The sequence below is a fragment of the Dreissena polymorpha genome, chromosome 7, assembly GCF_020536995.1.
Source record: "Dreissena polymorpha isolate Duluth1 chromosome 7, UMN_Dpol_1.0, whole genome shotgun sequence".
NCBI classification, from domain to species: Eukaryota; Metazoa; Mollusca; class Bivalvia; order Myida; family Dreissenidae; genus Dreissena; species Dreissena polymorpha.
Window position 1 is genome coordinate 97,722,783 of NC_068361.1, and position 20,021 is coordinate 97,742,803.

Below are 20,021 nucleotides of genomic sequence, written 5' to 3' on the forward strand. Positions count from 1 at the left end.
TGGAACAAAATGTGTCTGAGCAGAGTTCATTTGCACACAATCATGTAACCCAGGTCAATTTTTTTTACTGCTTTACATGTTATCATAGTAATTTTTGTAATTATTAATGCCTTGGCTGTTGTTCTACAGACTTATTTGTTGCAAAATTTTAATTGATTTTATTGATTTGAGAGGTGACTTTAAGAATATGATTCAAACATTGGTTTTGTGCAGGAGTTTAGACAGATGTATTGATCACTACAATACATTTTAAGCATATACTGGTCTAGCATCAATAGCAGAAGATGTTCAATTACACAAAGCTATGTTTATTCTGTTCAATCTTGCCATGCAAGCTTACACTGTTATTTCAGAAAACCTTTCATATGAATGCTGTTAAAAATTTATAAAAATACAGCGGTATTTAATTTCGTTTACAATTCGGCGTTAAATTTTGCTTGTGCATATTTGCCCAAATTTAATTAAATAGATTGCTAGAGGCCAGCTTTGTGCCCATCATTAATTTGTTTTTCCATGTCTTGGTGTTGTTTTTTTTTTCAAACCAGATGTTATATAAATTGAAAAAAAACATCATTGCAATAATATCATAATGGAATTTTAGCATTTTATATTAATGAAAATAATGTTGTTCTTTTACCAATAAATGGGGACTTTTGTATTAGTTAAATTATAAAAAGAACTAATAATTTGCATTTAAGTACAATTAAACATACAAAAAAGGTATACTCTTCGTTACACATGAAATTTCACAACAAAATTTATTATTTTTCTTATATTTTTGGTGTAGGATAAGGCATTTATGGCAAAAGTAATCATGTGTGTTGATAACAAATTTATTTGGTATTTTCCTTTGGCTTTTGGTCTGTGCCTGGTATAGGTTATGCCTCTAAAAGGCCCCTGTGCCTATCCCATCTGATCTGGTATTTTGTATTTAGAGCATATAATCTAATGAATGAGACGTTTAAAGCGACGTGAAATGTTTATGTACAGACCCAATTAATTTCCTTGTTATATGCATATAAAACAAATTGAGTTATGAGTGATATTTTCGTCTGAATCTTTTGAATTTGTCCAATTGAAGCATCATGGTTCCTCTAATCAAGGTTTAAATTGAGTGTAATCAAGATTTGATTTAACTGAATAAATATGTTGGTTTAAGTTGCTGATCCATCCAACAGGAACAACTTATAGTAATGGCGCAAGACTTTTCGTTCTTGAAAATATTTCACAAATTTGAGAAATTGGCAACGCAAAATTTCACTATTCAAGGAATTTAGAGTCTCAAATTTGATGAGTTGGGACTCAATTTTTCACAAAATGTACCTAGTAGATCTATATTTTTAATTATTTTATGCAAGATGAAAATCAAAGCAGTAAGAAAAATGATTTCTGTTGAAGTATTTAACGGTTTAGTGCAAATATTTTAAAGAATTGATTAAATATATAAATGTGACTGTTGGGACATGTTCCATTGCATTAAGACCATTATTTTGTGTGTAATTATGCATATTTTACACTACAATGTAACAAAATTATAATAACAGATGTTTGGGAATCATATGGACCTCAGAGTATTACATTTGGGGTCCATTAAAATTTTGTGGTCTGTGTATAGTAAATCAGCTGTGACTGCTGGGACAAAAAGTTTCTATAGTTAGTATGATGAATTGATAATTCTGAAAGGTAAAAGACCAGTCTTATTCTCTCAATGGCTGTTTAATGCAGACAATGACATGCATGCTTATATTTAGGGTGATGTTAAAGCAACAAGGGCTGTTTGTAAAACATGCATGCCCCCCATATGGGCTCTCCGTTGTAGTGACAGCCATTGTGTGAATATGTTTTTTGTCTCTGTGACCTTGACCTTTGACCTAGTGACCTGAAAATCAATAGGGGTCATCTGCCAGTCATGATCAATGTACCTATGAAGTTTCATGATCCTAGGCATAAGCGTTCTTGAGTTATCATCCGGAAACCATTTTACTATTTTGGGTCACCGTGACCTTGACCTTTGAGCTGAAAATCAATAGGGGTCATCTGCCAGCCATTATCAATCTACCTACGAAGTTTCATGATCCTAGGCATAAGCGTTCTTGAGTTATCATCCGGAAACCATTTTACTATTTCGGGTCACTGTGACCTTGACCTTTGACCTAGTGACCTGAAAATCAATAGGGGTCATCTGCGAGTCATGATCAATGTACCTATGAAGTTTCATGATCCTAGGCATAAGCGTTCTTGAGTTATCATCCGGAAACCATTTTACTATTTTGGGTCACCGTGACCTTGACCTTTGAGCTGAAAATCAATAGGGGTCATCTGCCAGCCATTATCAATCTACCTACGAAGTTTCATGATCCTAGGCATAAGCGTTCTTGAGTTATCATCCGGAAACCATTTTACTATTTCGGGTCACTGTGACCTTGACCTTTGACCTAGTGACCTGAAAATCAATAGGGGTCATCTGCGAGTCATGATCAATGTACCTATGAAGTTTCATGATCCTAGGCATAAGCGTTCTTGAGTTATCATCCGGAAACCGTTTTACTATTTCGGGTCACTGTGACCTTGACCTTTGACCTAGTGACCTGAAAATCTATAGGGGTCATCTGCAAGTCATGATCAATCTACCTATCAAGTTTCATGATCCTAGGCCTAAGCGTTCTTGAGTTATCATCCGGAAACCATTTTACTATTTCGGGTCACCGTGACCTTGACCTTTGACCTAGTGACCTCAAAATCAATATGGGTCATCTGCGAGTCATGATCAATGTACCTATGAAGTTTCATGATCTTAGGCCCAAGCGTTCTTTAGTTATCATCCGGTAACCACCTGGTGGACTGACCCACCGACCGACATGTGCAAAGCAATATACCCCCTCTTCTTCGAAGGGGTACATAAAAATAGAGGCACTTTAAACAGCTGTGACTGTTGGGACAAAAACCGTGACTGTTGGGACACATATTCAAGGCCATTTACAGTTGATACTTGTCAGCATATAAGTTTGACTGAAATATGTATACCTCTGTTAGGGTCCTAAGAATAAGTTAAGATAGCCTTTTTCATAGAAATCTGCTATCGTTGTCAAACAGTGAGCATTAGAAGAGACACACCATCATACCGTGACTGTTGGGACAAATTTGGTGCATTTTAGGACACAAATCTCCAGAATACAGGAAATATTATGACCAAGGTTAGGATACCATCTTAAGATGGTGCCTAATGTCTAGTCAAATAGATAGGTTACATACCTTTATTACATATTGCATGAAACAAACAATGCAGGCAGCTTAAAAGGTATGATGATGCTCTTTTGGCCTCAATTGAGTGTATTTTAAAAAATCACGTAAAATTAGAAAATGCTTGTTTTATCTCTCGAAAATGATTTTCTGAGAAAGACAGATAGTCTTGCTACAGTATTAATACAAAAATAATTTAATATGATACTAAAAACTCTTTTAACATGCATTTCTTATTTACCAAAAAAATAAATATCACGCTAAAATTGCAGTTTTTTGCAAATTTAGGCAACTTTGAAGTTTCATAATTTCCAAACAAGTTGGCCGATTTATCTGAAATTTTCAACACATAAAGAGTAAAACCTATTCAAATGAAAACATTATTATATTTAAATCAGAATTATGATTCTAAAAAGAAACTTTTCTTAAACATGCTTTCAAAGCCTGACCTCACTGAACGAAGGCTTGTTTTGCTTTAGGCCCTATAACCATATTGTCTTGAGCATTGCAAATTACATGTAATGAAGAAAAGCGTTATAATGGATTGATTTGAGAGTAGGCGGTATAGTACCAGAAAGGCCGTTTACCAAAAAGGCTTCCCAAAAAGGCCGCATAAGTGAACCAAAAAGGCCTCATGGTATACCAGAAAGGCCATACAATATTTTGTATTATCATTGAATAGTTATGCTCAATATAATCATCATATCTATTAAATAGTCATAACTTGTTTATTAGTCTACTTAAAAACCGTTAATTTTATAATCAAAGTCGGCAAAAATATCGCGAATTATCGCATACAGTATGAAGTGTTTGTTAGTCACAATTAATATTTTTTGTTGAGTAATAGATGTTTCAGTTTTTTAATTAAAAGCCGTTAATTTTGTAATCAAAGTCGGCATACTTATCGCCAATAAGCAAGTAGGAAAAATCCTTTTAAGAAAATTTTATTTTTCTCTGAACTCTCTGTTTGCATCTAAAAATGTAACCAATGAGTAATGAAGGTGTAGTAAACTTACGTGGCGGCCAAAATAAGATCCAGAATTATTGAGAAATATATGACCTGTTCATGTGTCAAAGTTGTCTATAGTAGTTGCTTTGTTTTATTCATTATATCGGTATGTATACCGGACTTTATTTGGCGTTTGAAATATAGTGTTTTTATATTGTGTAAATTATACGAATTTCTTCACGTGTAATAATTTGTTGTGTGTTTACATGTATATTGTGTGAGTGTTGTGATATGAGCATTGTTATAATTGTATAACATAGTCGATGTCCTCAAAAAGAAGCATACACAATATATAGTGTACAACGTTATTTTTTATTACTATGTTAAACAATACGATAAATAAAATAAATATATGCATATGGATAAGTGACTGCTAAAAGACAAATATTAAATATATTTAACATATATAATTAAGTACATAATATATCATTATATACTATCAATTTCCTCTTAAACTATTTTTTTTGCAATTTTTAAAATATAAGAAGTTGAAAGAATTTGCATGTACAAAAAAAACTCGCTAATCAGACCGGGTATCCAAGTGTCAATGGTCATTCACAGTTTGCGGCATCTGTTTTGATAACGGATAAGTAGAACGCTCACATATGGTGTAAAATGACACTTATTGACGCCTATTGATAATTACTTGAGCATTTTAAAAAAGTTTCTTAACTTTAACAATATAAAACTAGCTACATTAAATTCGGAAGACTTAAACCGAAAGAAATAAAAATGCTTTATTCTATGTGATATTATCAAAAATTATAACAGATTGTCTATATTAATACCCATATCATAAGCATTAAAAACATATAAAGTAAAGTTTATAATGTCTTTTTTATTAGCCAACTGCATTCAAATGTCAAATTTTTTTAACGTTGGCCACCTTTGAAAATAAAGTTTCAAATATTCCGTTCTAATTTCTCTATAGAGGACAAACAAGTACAAAGTGACACTCGTTTTCTACAGCGTGTTTGTTGCAAAACTTACATTTTCTATTTTCGCGTAGTATCTTATTATAACGACCGCTTTCGATCTCTAATTTATGTGACAAGTATGAGGCGAAAAAATGCACCACCTTTGAGTTCCCGGCCAAGGTCGGTCTAGTGTATGGTGTTGAGCTGGAGTAATTATGAACATGTATATTGCTTAAATTATGTTGTATTTTGTCACGTTCACTGTATATTCTATGTATTTTTTTTGTAAATGTATTTTTTGAAATAAAGAAAATAAAAAAAGTTCATACATGTTTTATGTCTCGCTCCATTTTGATTAAATAGAAAATAGAATTCACATGTTAAACAATATTATTATGTAATTGAAATTAATTGAAATTATGTATATTTTGAAATAAGGAAAATAAAAAAACTTCATACATGATTTATGTCGTACTCCATTTTCAATTAATTGAAATTATTTATATTTTGTAATAAAGAAAATAAAAAAAATCATATATGTTTTATGTCGTACGCCATTTGATTTTATAAAAAATAGAATTCACATGTTTAACAATATTATTATGTAAATTTGTTGTATTTTGTCAGTGTGACTGTATAACGTCTGTAAATGTTTGCTTGTAACTGTATATTTTGTTATATAAATTGTGTGATTGTTCTTGTACATTGACTGTATATATCGTAAATGTATATTTAAACATAAACAACAGATACAGAAAATAATTAACTTCATACCTGTTTTATGACTTATTCCATTTTGATGTATGTGTATTTGTTTGTAAACAAAATTTGAAACCTACATGTATAATAACAATAATTGCTTTAAGGACTTTTTGGTTCATTTTTTGGTCTTTTTGGTACGCTTTGGGGTCTTCGGCCTTTTTGGTTTTCGGCCTTTTTGGTTTTCGGCCTTTTTGGTTTTCGGCCTTTCTGGACCTAAACCGAGTAGGCCATGGGGCAATATTATTACAGACCACAGCTCTACAATGTACACTACGCGACCCGTGATTTTTGCCGCGATTCTCGCAATAGATGCAACGTGACAAATCGCGGTGTTTCCGAGCGACAAGAAAATTTGGGTGATGTCTCGGCGACCGTCGCGCGATGTATCTCGCTGTTGCGCAATCAGCGCGAATCAGCGCAAATTACCGCAAACCGCCTTGATTCCCCTTTTTAAGCGATTTACGTTGAGAGTTACACTACATTACATGTAACATATATGTATACACTTACATTATACATTGCAATTATAAAGCTTTTGTTGTTGTTGTTCACAATGGGCGTATTAGCTAAAATACTCCTGTTCCGACATGAACTTGATGAAGTAATGTCGGAAGCTTTAACGGCTCCAAATTAATATAAGAACGCAGAATGATCATGCAATAGTTATTGAACATAACATGTAAACATTATTTAAGTAATTGCATTAGCAGAATGTTTATTAAAACTTACAATCAATTATATTCCAGGCCCTAATACACTACCACTGTTCAAATTCCATATTGTTGCCATATACTAATACATGTAGCGTAGCACTGTGTAAATTGAAAGTTGCATAGTGTTTCGTCATTGGTCGGTTATAAATACCTTGTTTCTCTATACATGGTATTTGATTTAGACGAAACTAATAATTTGGTAATTTACAAGAAATATGATATAAGTTTTCCTTTTAAACTTTGATCTTACCGTGTGTGTTTATTAACGTTATTAATTATGTTAATACTTATTTTTGCATTTCATTAAAAATTATAACGTGTAGCCCTTTTGTTAACAGTGTTTAGCAAAATATTAGCACCTTAAGGCACGGAAAATTGTTTAAGTAATACTTTCATTTAAAGTTTAAATGTAATCGGTAGATTACGTCTAATTATTTGGACTAAATTAAGCTATACTTATTTATTTTCTGTTTCAGGCTCCAATGCGGATAACTCGTGTTACTCGCGTTACTTTCCGAGCGTTGTACATACATTCACAATGCTTGATAAGCCAGAAATCGGAAATACATTACTGTTCTATTTTTAAGTACATGTTATTATGACATTGTGTTATATAATATGTTGTTATTACATCATTGCCTATATATTAAAGCCATTAAACATTATGTTTGTTTTGCTGGAAAAAAAAACGAGTATATCAACGTAGCACTAAGCATTCGCAGAGTTCAATAAATATGATGATGTATAATGTACATGCGTTTCTCTGGGTTTTCACGCCCAAAACAAAAAAAAACAACTAAACATTTGATTATTTATTGTGTACTGTCCAGCGGGTGATAGTGTTTGTTCTAGTGTCTAATTGGCACTCTTTGAACGTGTTCAAACTGTGAAAAGATGTGACAATCACAGAAACAACAAGATGGCGCTGCCAATTAAGTGCGATAATGGATCAAAGGGCATTGACAAAAAATAACAGTTTGTATATATTTTTCGGCGTTTACTCAGATGGTCTCTCACAACAAAAAAACTATACAAGTCAAGGTATTATGTTTTACTTCTATCAGTAACGATACCGATACAGCGTGTTTGATTTGATATGACTTTAAAAGAAATATCAAATTGTTGGCGATATAACTGTTTTAAAAATACCAAAGAAACATTTAACCGAAATCAACAGAATTCAATGTTCTCTGCGCTACGCAGTTTGTATAAAAAATCAATACTTGCACACTCTATACCTTGATCTTGTACATTGCCGCATAATTTTCGCGCTCTTTTGTCTGGAAATATACATGATGGCTATATTGGAAGCATTTGTAAACGTCGTGTTAACATTAAAACATCGGAAGTGTGTTTCCGATTATAAATTATTATTCTCATTTGGGAATTTAACCAAACATTTATACTTATGGTATAATTGTTTTGAATTGTATATTAATTTGTTACAACGCTTTACGTGTCGAAAAAATGTTTTGATAATATTATGCATTTATAGCAAAATTTCCAGGAGGAAAACGTTTTTTACATGAAGGCGTATGACGCAATAAAACTTTTTTTTGTAAGATCGTATTGCATTTGATCTAAATTTAAATACCCTCGTCCAATGAAAGCTGTGTTCCACATTATGCACTGTACTCTTAACATTTCTGAAAAATGGCGTAGTCAAATAGTTGTGATAATGAAATTCTCAAACATATTTACCGACATAAATGTTTAAGATTATTTTTCGTAAGTGATGTTGCAATTATGTTGGATTATTTGATAATTGTGAACATTAGAAAAGCGTTATGTATACAGTTATCGATACGATTCAGTTTATATGCATGAATTAGGGAATCATCGATGTCACCGATATCCACTGCGATCACGGCGAATTGCAGCGAATCACCACAACATTGAGGGGATTTAGCACGAAGATTATCTTGCTCTCGCGCGACGTCAGAGTGACGAGTCACGTGAAATCGCAGTGATTTTACACCCAAAAAGCAAAATTCCCGCCTTGACTCCGCTTATTAGGCAAAAAACGCGGGTCGCGTAGTGTACATGTATAAAAGATAAGATTGATAACTTTACAATTTTTTCAATACACAGACACAAAAACACAATATTTTTTATATTTAATATGACTACTATCATGTTTAATCAGACAGTACTTTTGGATAATAAACTCAAATGCACAAATATGATATCCAAACTAAATTTGTCCGGAAAATACATTCACTTTAAAACGAACGCATTCGGCGCTTAAATGCATATGCCAGTGAAATTTGCGTTATGTCTCTAATCTAATGTGCGTGTATTTGCAACCTTAAAACAAGAATTATGTCTGAATATTCTATTCTTACGAATAAATCACTCCAAAAATCTTAGAGCAAAAATACTTACTTTTATTGTTGTTGTTGTTGTTTCGGTGTTTTAACGGTGACAGTATAACTTTGTATAGCACAATATTGTCCTAGTAGTTGTTGAGAAACCCTACATTGCTTCTTTTCATTTTATCGTTAATAGTTGTTCAAAATTCCAAAGGTAAGTGTCCTGGGGTTTGATGTATACATGAAATCACTCAGTGGGTAGAGGGTATGGAATTATTATTAATATAAGCTCGGTTGGTAGAGCGCCATGCCAGGATCCCAGCAGACGTGGGTTCATGGCATCATGCTTTGCACAAAGTCACAATGCGTTCTTTTCCTCTTGGATTTACTTTATCGATATTTTGCTAAGGTGCAATTGTATTATTGCAACTAATGCCACCCCACCCACCCCTTACATCTGCAACTGATGCCATGGTATGGTTATTCAGGTTCTTCTGAAGAAAATGAATTTAAAAAGCATAAAATTAATTGATTATGGATTTTTTGAACTGTTCACAGAATTACAAAATTAAATATCTGTGACAAATGTCTTTAGAAGTGCTATTTACTAACAAAACTATATATTAAATATCCAGCGTTAGATTAAATTTCCATTATTTTAAGGGGTGTTGCTGCAGTTTTGTTGATTTGTTTCCATCAAATAGATTTTGTCTAAAATTTTTATATTTAAGATATATATATATATCTATATATAAATACTATATGCAAAAATGAAATAAAAACATGGGGTCACCGGCCTTGTTTTGATTTTATTCAACATTATATAACATATACTTTTTCAATAAAACTGAAAAATCTCTAATTGCGTAAAAATAATTAATAACCTATGAAATTGGCAACATGTAGATATTATAAAGCTAAAATACATCCTATACCATTTAATTAAACCACACACTACCAATAAAATGGAGTACACAAGTTAAATTTTAAGATATTTATATTTTTTATTTTTATGTCACCAAAAAAAGTGTGATTTATTTACTATTGTAACCACATAAATGGAATTTAAATTTTTCTGTCAAAAAGAATTCTGCGAAACTGTTCAAATATGTTCATCTACGTATTGTCATCATACAACACAAATACAAAAAGGGGGTCACCGCACTTTTAACAGAGATTTTTTGTTTTAACAATCCCTACCGTCTAGGTCTAATTTCATAAAATGCAGCAATTAGGCAAAACCCAAGTACCGGTACATAGATTGTTAGAAATATGCATAAACATTAGAAAATTTCTAAGAAATTGTTTACAATCTTAACTGGGATCACAACAGCTTACCAAAAGACATTAATAAATAACAATATTTAATCACAAACATAAGACCATTCAGTATCAAGATCGACCTTAATCATGAATAACTTACATGTACTTGTTCACAAATTTCTGCATTTTTTTTTTTTTTTATTAAATGCTTTAAATTGATAAATGTTAACAACAGGACTAACAAGCTCCAGTATAAAACAAGAATGAAATTAAAGAAAGAAAAAAAAAAGTAAAAAAAAGTTAACCCCACCTGGGATCGAACCATTGACAATTGTATTATGAACCAACTCGGTCATTTCTGATGATACTGATAACAAAAATATTGAGTTGTGATAATAGCATCATCGGTGTTGCTATAAATACATCCTCGGTTAAATAAACTGCCGCAACACCCCTTAAATTGTGATGTTGACAATAGATATTTTTTTCTAAGTTATGGATGAAGCATTTCATTTTTCATGCCCTCAACAATCCAATATTTTAAACATGTTGTATAGTAAGAAGAGCTAATGAGCTTGTTAAGTTGTTTTAATACAATTAAACCTTGCATTTTTATGCCCCCTAAGGAGGGCATATAGTAATCGGACTGTCCGTCCATCTGTCTGTCTGTCTTTCCATCACACTTTGCGTTAAGGTTTCTCAAAATGCTCATAACTTCTATTTCCCTTGAGATATAACCTTCATATTTGGTATGCATTGGTATATGGACAAGGCCTTTCCATACCCACAAAACTTTTGACCCCTGCGACCTTGAACTTAGGGTCTGCATTTAGCTTTTGAAATATGTATTTAGGTTTCCAAAAATACTCATAACTTCTATGTCCCTTGAGATATAACCTTCATATTTGGTATGCAGGTGTATATGGACAAGGCCTTTCCATACGCACAAAAATAATGACCCCCTTGACCCTGAACTTAGGGTCCGCATTTAGGTTTCGAAATCTGCATTTAGGTTTCGAAAAATGCTCATAACTTCTTTGTCCCTTGAGACATAACCTTCATATTAAGTAGGTATGTGTATATGGACAAGGTCTTTCCATAGGCACAAAAATTTTGACCCCTCTGACCTTGACCTTGAACTTAGGTTCTGCATTTAGGTTTCGAAAACTGCATTTAGGTTTCGAAAAATTCTCATAACTTCTATGTCCCTTGAGATATAACCTTCATATTTGGTATGCATGTGTATAAGGACAAGGCCTTTCCATACGCACACAAATTTTGACCCCTCTGACCTTGACCTTGAACTTAGGGTCCGAGTTTAGGTTTCGAAATCTGCGTTTAGGTTTAGAAAAATGCTAATAACTTCTATCAAAGCGTTTATAGGGGGCATATTTCATCCTATGGGTACAGCTCTTGTTATTCTATGATTTTTTGGCAAACTGTAGACAATTCAATTTAATTATTAAGCTATTTGAACAACAACAAAAAGGCTACAATCAAGCTTTAAGAGAACATTTGGAACAAGTTTCATAGTTATGCCCCCCTTCGAAGAAGAGGGTGTATATTGCTTTGCACATGTCGGTCGGTCTGTCGGTCTGTCCACCAGGTGGTTTCCGGATGATAATTCAAGAACGCTTGGGCCAAGGATCATGAAACTTAATAGGAACATTGATCATGATTCGCAGATGACCCCTCATGGTCACGGTGACTGGAAATGTTAAAATGGTTTTTGGATGATAACTCAAGAACGCATACCGTAAATCCACGAATATAATACGCCCTCGTGCATAATACGCAACCCCGAGTTTGGTCAAAATTTATCGGTAAAAATTGAAAATCTGAGTAAAATACGCACTAAAAACATAAGTGTCCGAAATCGGCCATTTCCGAAAAAAATGTGTCAAGATATAATATTATTTTTGTGCTGTGAAAATAGCAAATCAATTTGGTGTTGTCAACTATCTGTTACCCCGGTATATTGATCGGGATGTGTTATAGTGCTGTTGTTATGACAGTTGCATAATAAATATCTCTGTCTATTGTTTATATTACCATTGATTGTTACTAATAACACACGGGCCCCTTGCTGACATCCGGGTCAAGCAGTCATAATTACAAAAGAAAGAAGCAGAGATGCTGTTTTTTGTTTTCACATTTAATTCAATTTGACAATATTCGGGACGATAATAATTATAATAATAATAAAGTAATAAGAAGACAAAATGGTAGCTTCCGTTTTTATAGTTGTCTGGGTGAATTACTTTATCTTTTTTCGAGTTACAAACTTGATACTTTAATATAACTTAAAATACAATTAAACCACTCGTGTTTTTCATGATCTAGTTAATTAAAATACGCTGCTGTCATTAAGGCTAGTTTGGGAGTAAAAAACAAATTAATTGATTACACCTTTCAATTTAACTCGGCAATCGGCAGACAGGTGTAATACTCTATTAGCGTCATTAAACTAATTATTTAATTACCACTCTTTACTTCAGATATGGTAAATATGCGGTTGAAAGATGAATAGTGGTCAGCTAAGAAATATTTATTTACGGGTATTGTCAGTTGTTTTTTTTCATTTGCTAATCTCTTTATACGACTTAGCGTCCAGTCGCTATTTTGTAGGCAGACGACGATATTAACTGTGTATTCAAAGTATACAGTGTCTGCACATGGATGACCCAATATTATCCGATAGCTCCTCAGGTTCTCACGTTTCATTCGACTACGTCATTTCATGTGTAAGCGAGCTCATGTTGATTGGCCAGCTACCATGCGCACTTCAATAACAATAAGGTCAAGCGATGTCTCATAATCGGGTACAGAATGGGTTTCGTTTACTGTTCGAATTGCGAACACTTTCATTAAAACAAAGAGACAAATACGGTATAGAAAACCAGTCCGATATAGATGGCGGATGTTTTCAATGAAATTTTACTAGATTTTCGCATTTTCACAAATAAGATTTCTATTGAGCCAAGTTCTCAATATTTTCGCAAATGACTCAAATGGCGAACGACAGCGCGAGCCCTGTTGCACCCCTTTGATGTAATGGTGTAGTTCACAATGGCTGCCGAAAAGTGAATAACAGCGATTAAGTTAAAAATTTGCACAGGAACAATTTTGTTTTGCTCTAAACTCATATATTATACGCACCCCCTACTTAAAGAAAAAATTGGCAGGTAAAAAAGTGCGTATTATATTCGTAGATTTACAGTACGCGGCCAACAGGGTGAACTCTGAACAATATAACTGAAGCAACTGGTCTGTAATCCTAAATCTATAATTATCAGTCCAATGAAACATCATCATTTGAGTAAAATAAAGTGGATCAGGAAAAATATTATCAGAATATGAGATTTTTTTGTATATTTTGTATATTAAATATTGTGTTAATGTTTAATTTTGTTGATTAATATAAATAATAGCAGGACAGGGGAGGTAATACACTATTATATCTTTCTTATATACAGGGGAAACAAATACAATAAGTTTAAATTTCATGTTTAATAAATAGAGGATATTTGATGTCAGTGTGAGATCATTTGTTATTTTTTTCATTGTCCCTTGACATATTGCTTTTATATTTTGCATACTTGTTTACCAACATCACCCCCAACCTATAAACAAGAGCAGACAACTCTATCAAGCATTTTGTCATAATTATTGCCCCTTTTATACTTAGGATATGCATATATTTGATAAATCTATGTTAAAGTTTGCGTACTACTCCAAATATTTCCTATATCCTTTGACATATTGCTTTTATATGTTGCATACTTGTTTACCAACATGACCCCAACCTATAAACAAGAGCAGACCACTGTATCAATCATTTTGAAATAATTATAGCCCCTTTTACACTTAGATAATTAAACATTTTGCTCCAATTGCCATAACTTCTTTATTTATGATCACATTTTATTATTACTTTGACAAAACAACACTTACCTGAATACCACAATGGATTCCACCCAAACAATACCCCACGCCCCTACCAGAAAACCTCCCCCCCAACCTCACCCCCCAATTATTTTTTTTTAAACATCATTAATAAATACCACACCCCACATTATACCCCCCTCTCTCACCCCCACCCCCTACCCCCCACCCCCCCAAACATATAGATTACCACACCCCACATAATACCCCCCTCTCACTCCCCCCTACCCCCCACCCCCATTTTTTTTAAACATCTCATAAATTACCACACCCCACATTATACCACCCTCTCATACCCCCCTACCCCCCCCAATACCCCCCCCACCCCCTCCAACAAATTTTTTTTTTTGTTCCTTTTTTTATTTTTGAAAGATCGCCTAAACAATTATTGAATATGAACAATTTCCCCATGATGGCTTACGTTATACTGTCAAGCACTCGAATAGTCAAGCGCGCTGTCCTCTGACAGCTCTTGTTAGGTCACAAGGTCAAGGTCACAGTAACTCGAAAATTTTTATTAATAGTAAAATGGTTTCCGGATGATAACTCAAGAATGTTTACGCCTAGGATCATGAAACTTCAAAGGTACATTGATCATGACTGGCAGACTATTGATTTTCAGGTCACTAGGTCAAAGGTCACAGTGATTCGAAATAGTACAATGGTTTCCGGATGATAACTTACATTAGGTCAAAGGTCAAGGTCACAGTGACAAAAAACGTATTCACCCAATGGCTGCCACTACAACTGACAGCCCATATGGGGGGCATGCATGTTTTACAAACAGCCCTTGTTATTATATGTTTTATCATTTAATTTCATGTCATAAGTTCCATTAAGTGTAATACAATTATGGAGGCACTGATGTTCAATATATGTAGTAGTAAGTAAAACTAAAACAAAATGATGCAGATTTCCAATTTTTCAGCCTACGCAATATTGAACACCAAGGTGATGGACACTGGCTCCCTGCTGTACTATCTCATGCTCATCCCAAGCACTCTCATTGTCTTTGTGATTTGTCTATTTCTGCGCTGGATGGGACTGAAGTTTTTCAGACACAACTGACAGAAGGTGAACATAGTGTGAAAGTTATTTGTTCTTCTTTATTTGCTTGACTGTTTGTTAGCTTTTTATAAGCTCACCTGTCACGAAGTGACATTATGAGCTTATGTGACCGTGTAATGTCCGTCGTGCGTGTGTGCGTCCGTTAACAATTTGTTTGTGTAGACGGTAGAAGTCACACTTTTCATCCAATCTTTATGAAATTTGGTCATAATGTTTATCTTGATGAAATCTGGGTTGGAAATGTTTTTGGGTCATCTGGGGTCAAAAACTAGGTCACTAGGTCAAATAATAGAAAAACCTTGTGTAGACAATAGAGGTAACAGTTTTCATCCAATCTTTATGAAATTTTGTCAGAATGTTTATCTCGATGAAATCTGGGTTGGGATTGTATTTGGGTCATCTGGGGTCAAAAGCTAGGTCAATAGGTCACATAATAGAAAAACCTTGTGTAGACAATAGAGGTCACAGTTTTCATCCAATCTTTATGAAATAAGGTCAGAATGTTTATCATGATGAAATCTGAGTTGGGATTGTATTTGGGTCATCGCGGATCAAAAACTAGGTCACTAGGTCAAATAATAGAAAAACTAGACTATAGAGGTCACAGTTTTCATCCAATCTTCATGAAATTCAATCAGAATGTTTATCTTGATGAAATCTGTTTTGGGATTGTATTTGGGTCATCTGGGATCAAAAACTAGGTCACTAGGTCAAATAATAGAAAAACCTTGTGTAGACAATAGAGGTCACAGTTTTCATCCAATCTTTATGAAATTTGGTCAGAATGTTTATCTTGATGAAATCTGAGTTGGGATTGTATTTGGGTCATTTTGTGTCAGAAACTAGGTCACTAGGTCAAATCATAGAAAAACCTTGTGTAGACAATAGATGTCACATTTTTTATCAGATCTTAATGAAATACGGTCAGAATGTTTGTCTTGTTAAAATCTGGGTTGGGATCAAATTTGGGTCATCTAGGGTCAAATTACTATGTCACTAGGTCAAAGTAAAAAAATTAATTGTGTAGATAGTAGAGGTCACAGTTTTCATCCAAACTTAATAAAATTTGGTCAGAATGTTTATCTTCATGAAATCTGGGTTGGGATTGTATTTGGGTCATCTGGGGTCAAAAACAAGGTCACCAGGTCAAATCATAGAAAATCATTGTGTAGACAATAGAAGTCATAGTTTTAATTTAATCTTAATAAAATATTATCAGAATGTTTATCTTGATAATATCTGAGTTTGGATCGTATATGGGTCATCTGGGGTCAAAAATTAGGTCACCAGGCCAATTCTAGTAAAACCTTGAGTAGAAGAAAGAGGTCACAGTTTTAATCACGTCTTAATAAAATGAAATTTTGTCAGAATGTATTAATGGATGAAATCTGGCTTGGGATTGTATATGTGTCTGAATTTAAGTTGGTGTAGCAAGGTTAGTCAGGTGAGCGATTCAGGGCCATCATGTCCCTGTTGTTGACAATTTTGGTAAAAATGTTATTCTTTTAACCGTGGAGAGGGCCCTTTATAATTTGTTACTGTTGCTACATTTTTCTGTCCATGTGTTGTATCAGATCTTTTAATTGGAGTAATCTATAAAATAATATATGTTCCCAAATACTTTTGCATTTTATTTAAATATAAGCTAAGACAGTGAGAGCTTTAAAAAATGACCACACCAGTATTTAATGACATGTTTTAGGCAGGAAGTTTATGTTTGTTTCATTCATGTTCTAACAAAACATTTAGACCACTTGTACTTACTTTTTCCAATTAAATATTGCAGGACCATCAAAATGGCTTTGGTAGCCGAAGACATAAGCAACTCACCTAGTGTGAGGCTTGACCAATCAGAAAGCAGCTTTCAAGCAATGGACCACTCAGAATCAGACTCAATCCTGACTGACCAATCAGATTTCAGTTTGTTTAAAAATCCGGCCAATCAGGATGCAGACTCAGACACACCTGATGACGAGAAGGAGACCTACTACTTTGAATCAGACCATGTGGCCTTGAGGGGGAACCATGACTACCAGGTGTTACTGAAGACCATTGCTCTTCTAGAAGCTCAGAGAATACAGGTATTGTTAACATGTGAGCCTCATTGTGGGAAAACTTTGCTTAATGCGTTTAGGATTTTCAACACAGGCTGATCCGGGACAACACTTTTTGCTATTTTTGTTTAAAAATAGACTATTCTAACCAAAAATCCAGTTAAGTTGGAAAGTGTTGTTCCTGATAAGCCTGTGTGGACTGCACAGGCAAATTAAGGACAACACGGTACACATGCATTTAGCCAAGTTTTCCCAGAGCTCATATCATGGTGAAACATTTTCAAGTTGGCAAATTGCCAGAATGGGTCACGCTTTGCCATTGAAGAATTTCTCACTTAATAAGTAAGAATTTCCAGTTTAAAATCATAGAAGGGCTTTTTTATTCTGAAATAACATAGAAACTAAATACTTTTGATAATTTTCAAACAAATACAGTGGTATTTTTATAAGTATATATCCCGTTTAGTGGTTAATGTGTCATAGTAGAAGTGCAGAATTTCGAAATTATGTGTAGTAATCTTGTCTTAAAGCCCTTCATTCTTGCATTGTTTGTCAACACCAAGTCAGTTAGTGTAACTTATACTTGTGTGATATTAGGTTAAGCACTTTGAATTTTCTAAAAGGAATATTTTTTAATCATTTTACAATTCACATGTTTTCTTTATGGTTAAGAAGAAATCAATATATTAAAATTTAAAATTCACTTATTATAAGATAATTAATCTTTATTTGTTGATAATATGCTATATATATTCAAGATTTTGAACTTAAACCTTGGTAGGATGAACACTTGCGGGTAAAGACAGAAGTCGCTCTCTTTTTGGGGCATAAAAGTTAGTTCCGTTTTTAGTCTCCTGTACGACTCTTTGTTTTTCTTTCCACCATATATAATTTTGGCATAACAAATACCCCATTTCTATACTCGTTTGTTCATTGCCTTAATGGTGTTTTTTGGTTGTTGTTGTTGTTAAATTGACATAAATTTTAAAATACAAAAAATGTGATATCATTCAACTATTTACATTTGAACCTTATAGGCTGTGAAGGACCTTGACCTGCTGTATGAAGGTCGTCAGGCAGCCCTCTCAGACCCCATACAGTTTGTACAGAAACTGCAGAAGGGCATCGACCTTAACCTGCCCAGGCCTCAGAAGGTGCAAATATGAGCCAACCTCTGGGAAAATGGGGCTTAAAGCATGTGTGTTAAGCGTCATCCAAGATTAGCCTGTGCAGTCTTGGCGACACTTTCCAATTTCTAGTTTAAATGAAGTCTCTTTCTAAAAGAAAAGTCAATGTAGGCTGAAAGTGTTGTCCTTGATGAGCATGTGCAGGCTGCACTGGGACATCACTTTACGCAGTGCAGACTGCACTTGGATAACACTTTACGCAGTGCAGACTGCACTTGGATAACACTTTACGCAGTGCAGACTGCACTTGGATAACACTTTAAGCAGTGCAGACTGCACTTGGATAACACTTTACGTAGTGCAGGCTGCACTGGGACAACACTTTACGCAGTGCAGACTGCACTTGGATAACACTTTAAGCAGTGCAGACTGCACTTGGATAACACTTTACGCAGTGCAGACTGCACTTGGATAACACTTTAAGCAGTGCAGACTGCACTTGGATAACACTTTACGCAGTGCAGACTGCACTTGGATAACACTTTACGCAGTGCAGACTGCACTTGGATAACACTTTACGCAGTGCAGACTGCACTTGGATAACACTTTAAGCAGTGCAGGCTGCACTTGGATAACACTTTACGTAGTGCAGGCTGCACTGGGACAACACTTTACCCACATGCATTAAGCCCTGTTTTCTAGAACAAGGATCATTTACTTTATTGGTTTAACCCTTTGCATGCTGGGAAGTTTGTTGTCTGCTAAAATGTTGTCTGCTGAATTTCTAAAATTAGCATTTTCTTCGATTTTTTTCAAAGAATGCTATCAGAATAGCAAACAGTTTGGATCCTGATGAGACGCCATGATCTGGATCCAAACTGTTTTCAAAGACCTTCAAAATTTGGTTCCAGCACTGAAAGAGTTAAAAGATGTTCGCTATAATATGCTATTTACATGAAATGGAACATGAAAAGCAGTGTGCTAAAATGTTATTGTAATGACAAAAGTTTAGCACTTAAGTAAATATTTTATTTCCCTTATTTAAATTGCAAAGGACCGATTCCAAATGTTATGCTTATTATTTTCTTCCCAATTTGAATGAAAACAACTATTTCTAATTGATAATATTCTTAAATGTTTTGTGCCAGCTTAATGCATACCAGTTATTAAGGTCCAGTCTTGTCTTTGTAATGGTATTAACCATTTCCTAACCAGAAATCTGTGGGTATTTTAAGATTAGCATGAAGTGTGTGCCTCTTCATTCATGGGAGATCCTTTATTTATGCTGTGGTAGTTTGCAGGCCTAAATGGCTTATAGACTGACTTAAAAAACATATTTGCTTCTGGTCCATGCACCATTTATAAAATACCTGTAAATTCAGTCCTTGATTCACTTGTGCATTAAATTATACTACTGATTCACCAAGGAAATGCAGATTGTTGATGTGGACACTGCTGAGTTAAACATGACCATGCTGTCACAGATTGCAGAGCTGCCCCATATCAGCTGGGAGAAATACACAAGTACGCTGGACTTCTCAACGTTCGGCAGCCATCGTCACATGACCAGACTGAAGAAGCAGCTCACAGACGGGAATGCCCCCCCAGGTG

The 20,021-nt window shown here is 34.2% G+C and overlaps 2 protein-coding genes across 15 annotated transcripts in view; one reads left to right on the top strand and one right to left on the bottom strand.

The window, feature by feature from the left end:
- Positions 1-20,021, bottom strand: part of LOC127839369 (peroxisome biogenesis factor 10-like) — a 169,057-nt gene that overhangs the window by 6,264 nt on the left and 142,772 nt on the right. The window lies entirely within an intron of this gene.
- LOC127839362 (ZZ-type zinc finger-containing protein 3-like) overlaps positions 9,062-20,021 on the top strand; it is a 166,093-nt gene continuing 155,133 nt past the window's right edge. For 5 of the 9 annotated variants that reach the window (XM_052367722.1, XM_052367721.1, XM_052367724.1 and 2 more), the window contains exons 1-5: positions 9,062-9,167; positions 15,090-15,235; positions 17,016-17,310; positions 18,321-18,437; positions 19,895-20,018. In XM_052367722.1, the coding sequence (XP_052223682.1) occupies positions 17,026-17,310; positions 18,321-18,437; positions 19,895-20,018 (526 nt within the window). In that variant the 5' untranslated portion in view covers positions 9,062-9,167; positions 15,090-15,235; positions 17,016-17,025. The remainder of the gene's footprint in view (positions 9,168-15,089; positions 15,236-17,015; positions 17,311-18,320; positions 18,438-19,894; positions 20,019-20,021) is intronic. The other 4 variants (XM_052367723.1, XM_052367725.1, XM_052367727.1 and 1 more) reach the window with 4 other exon arrangements.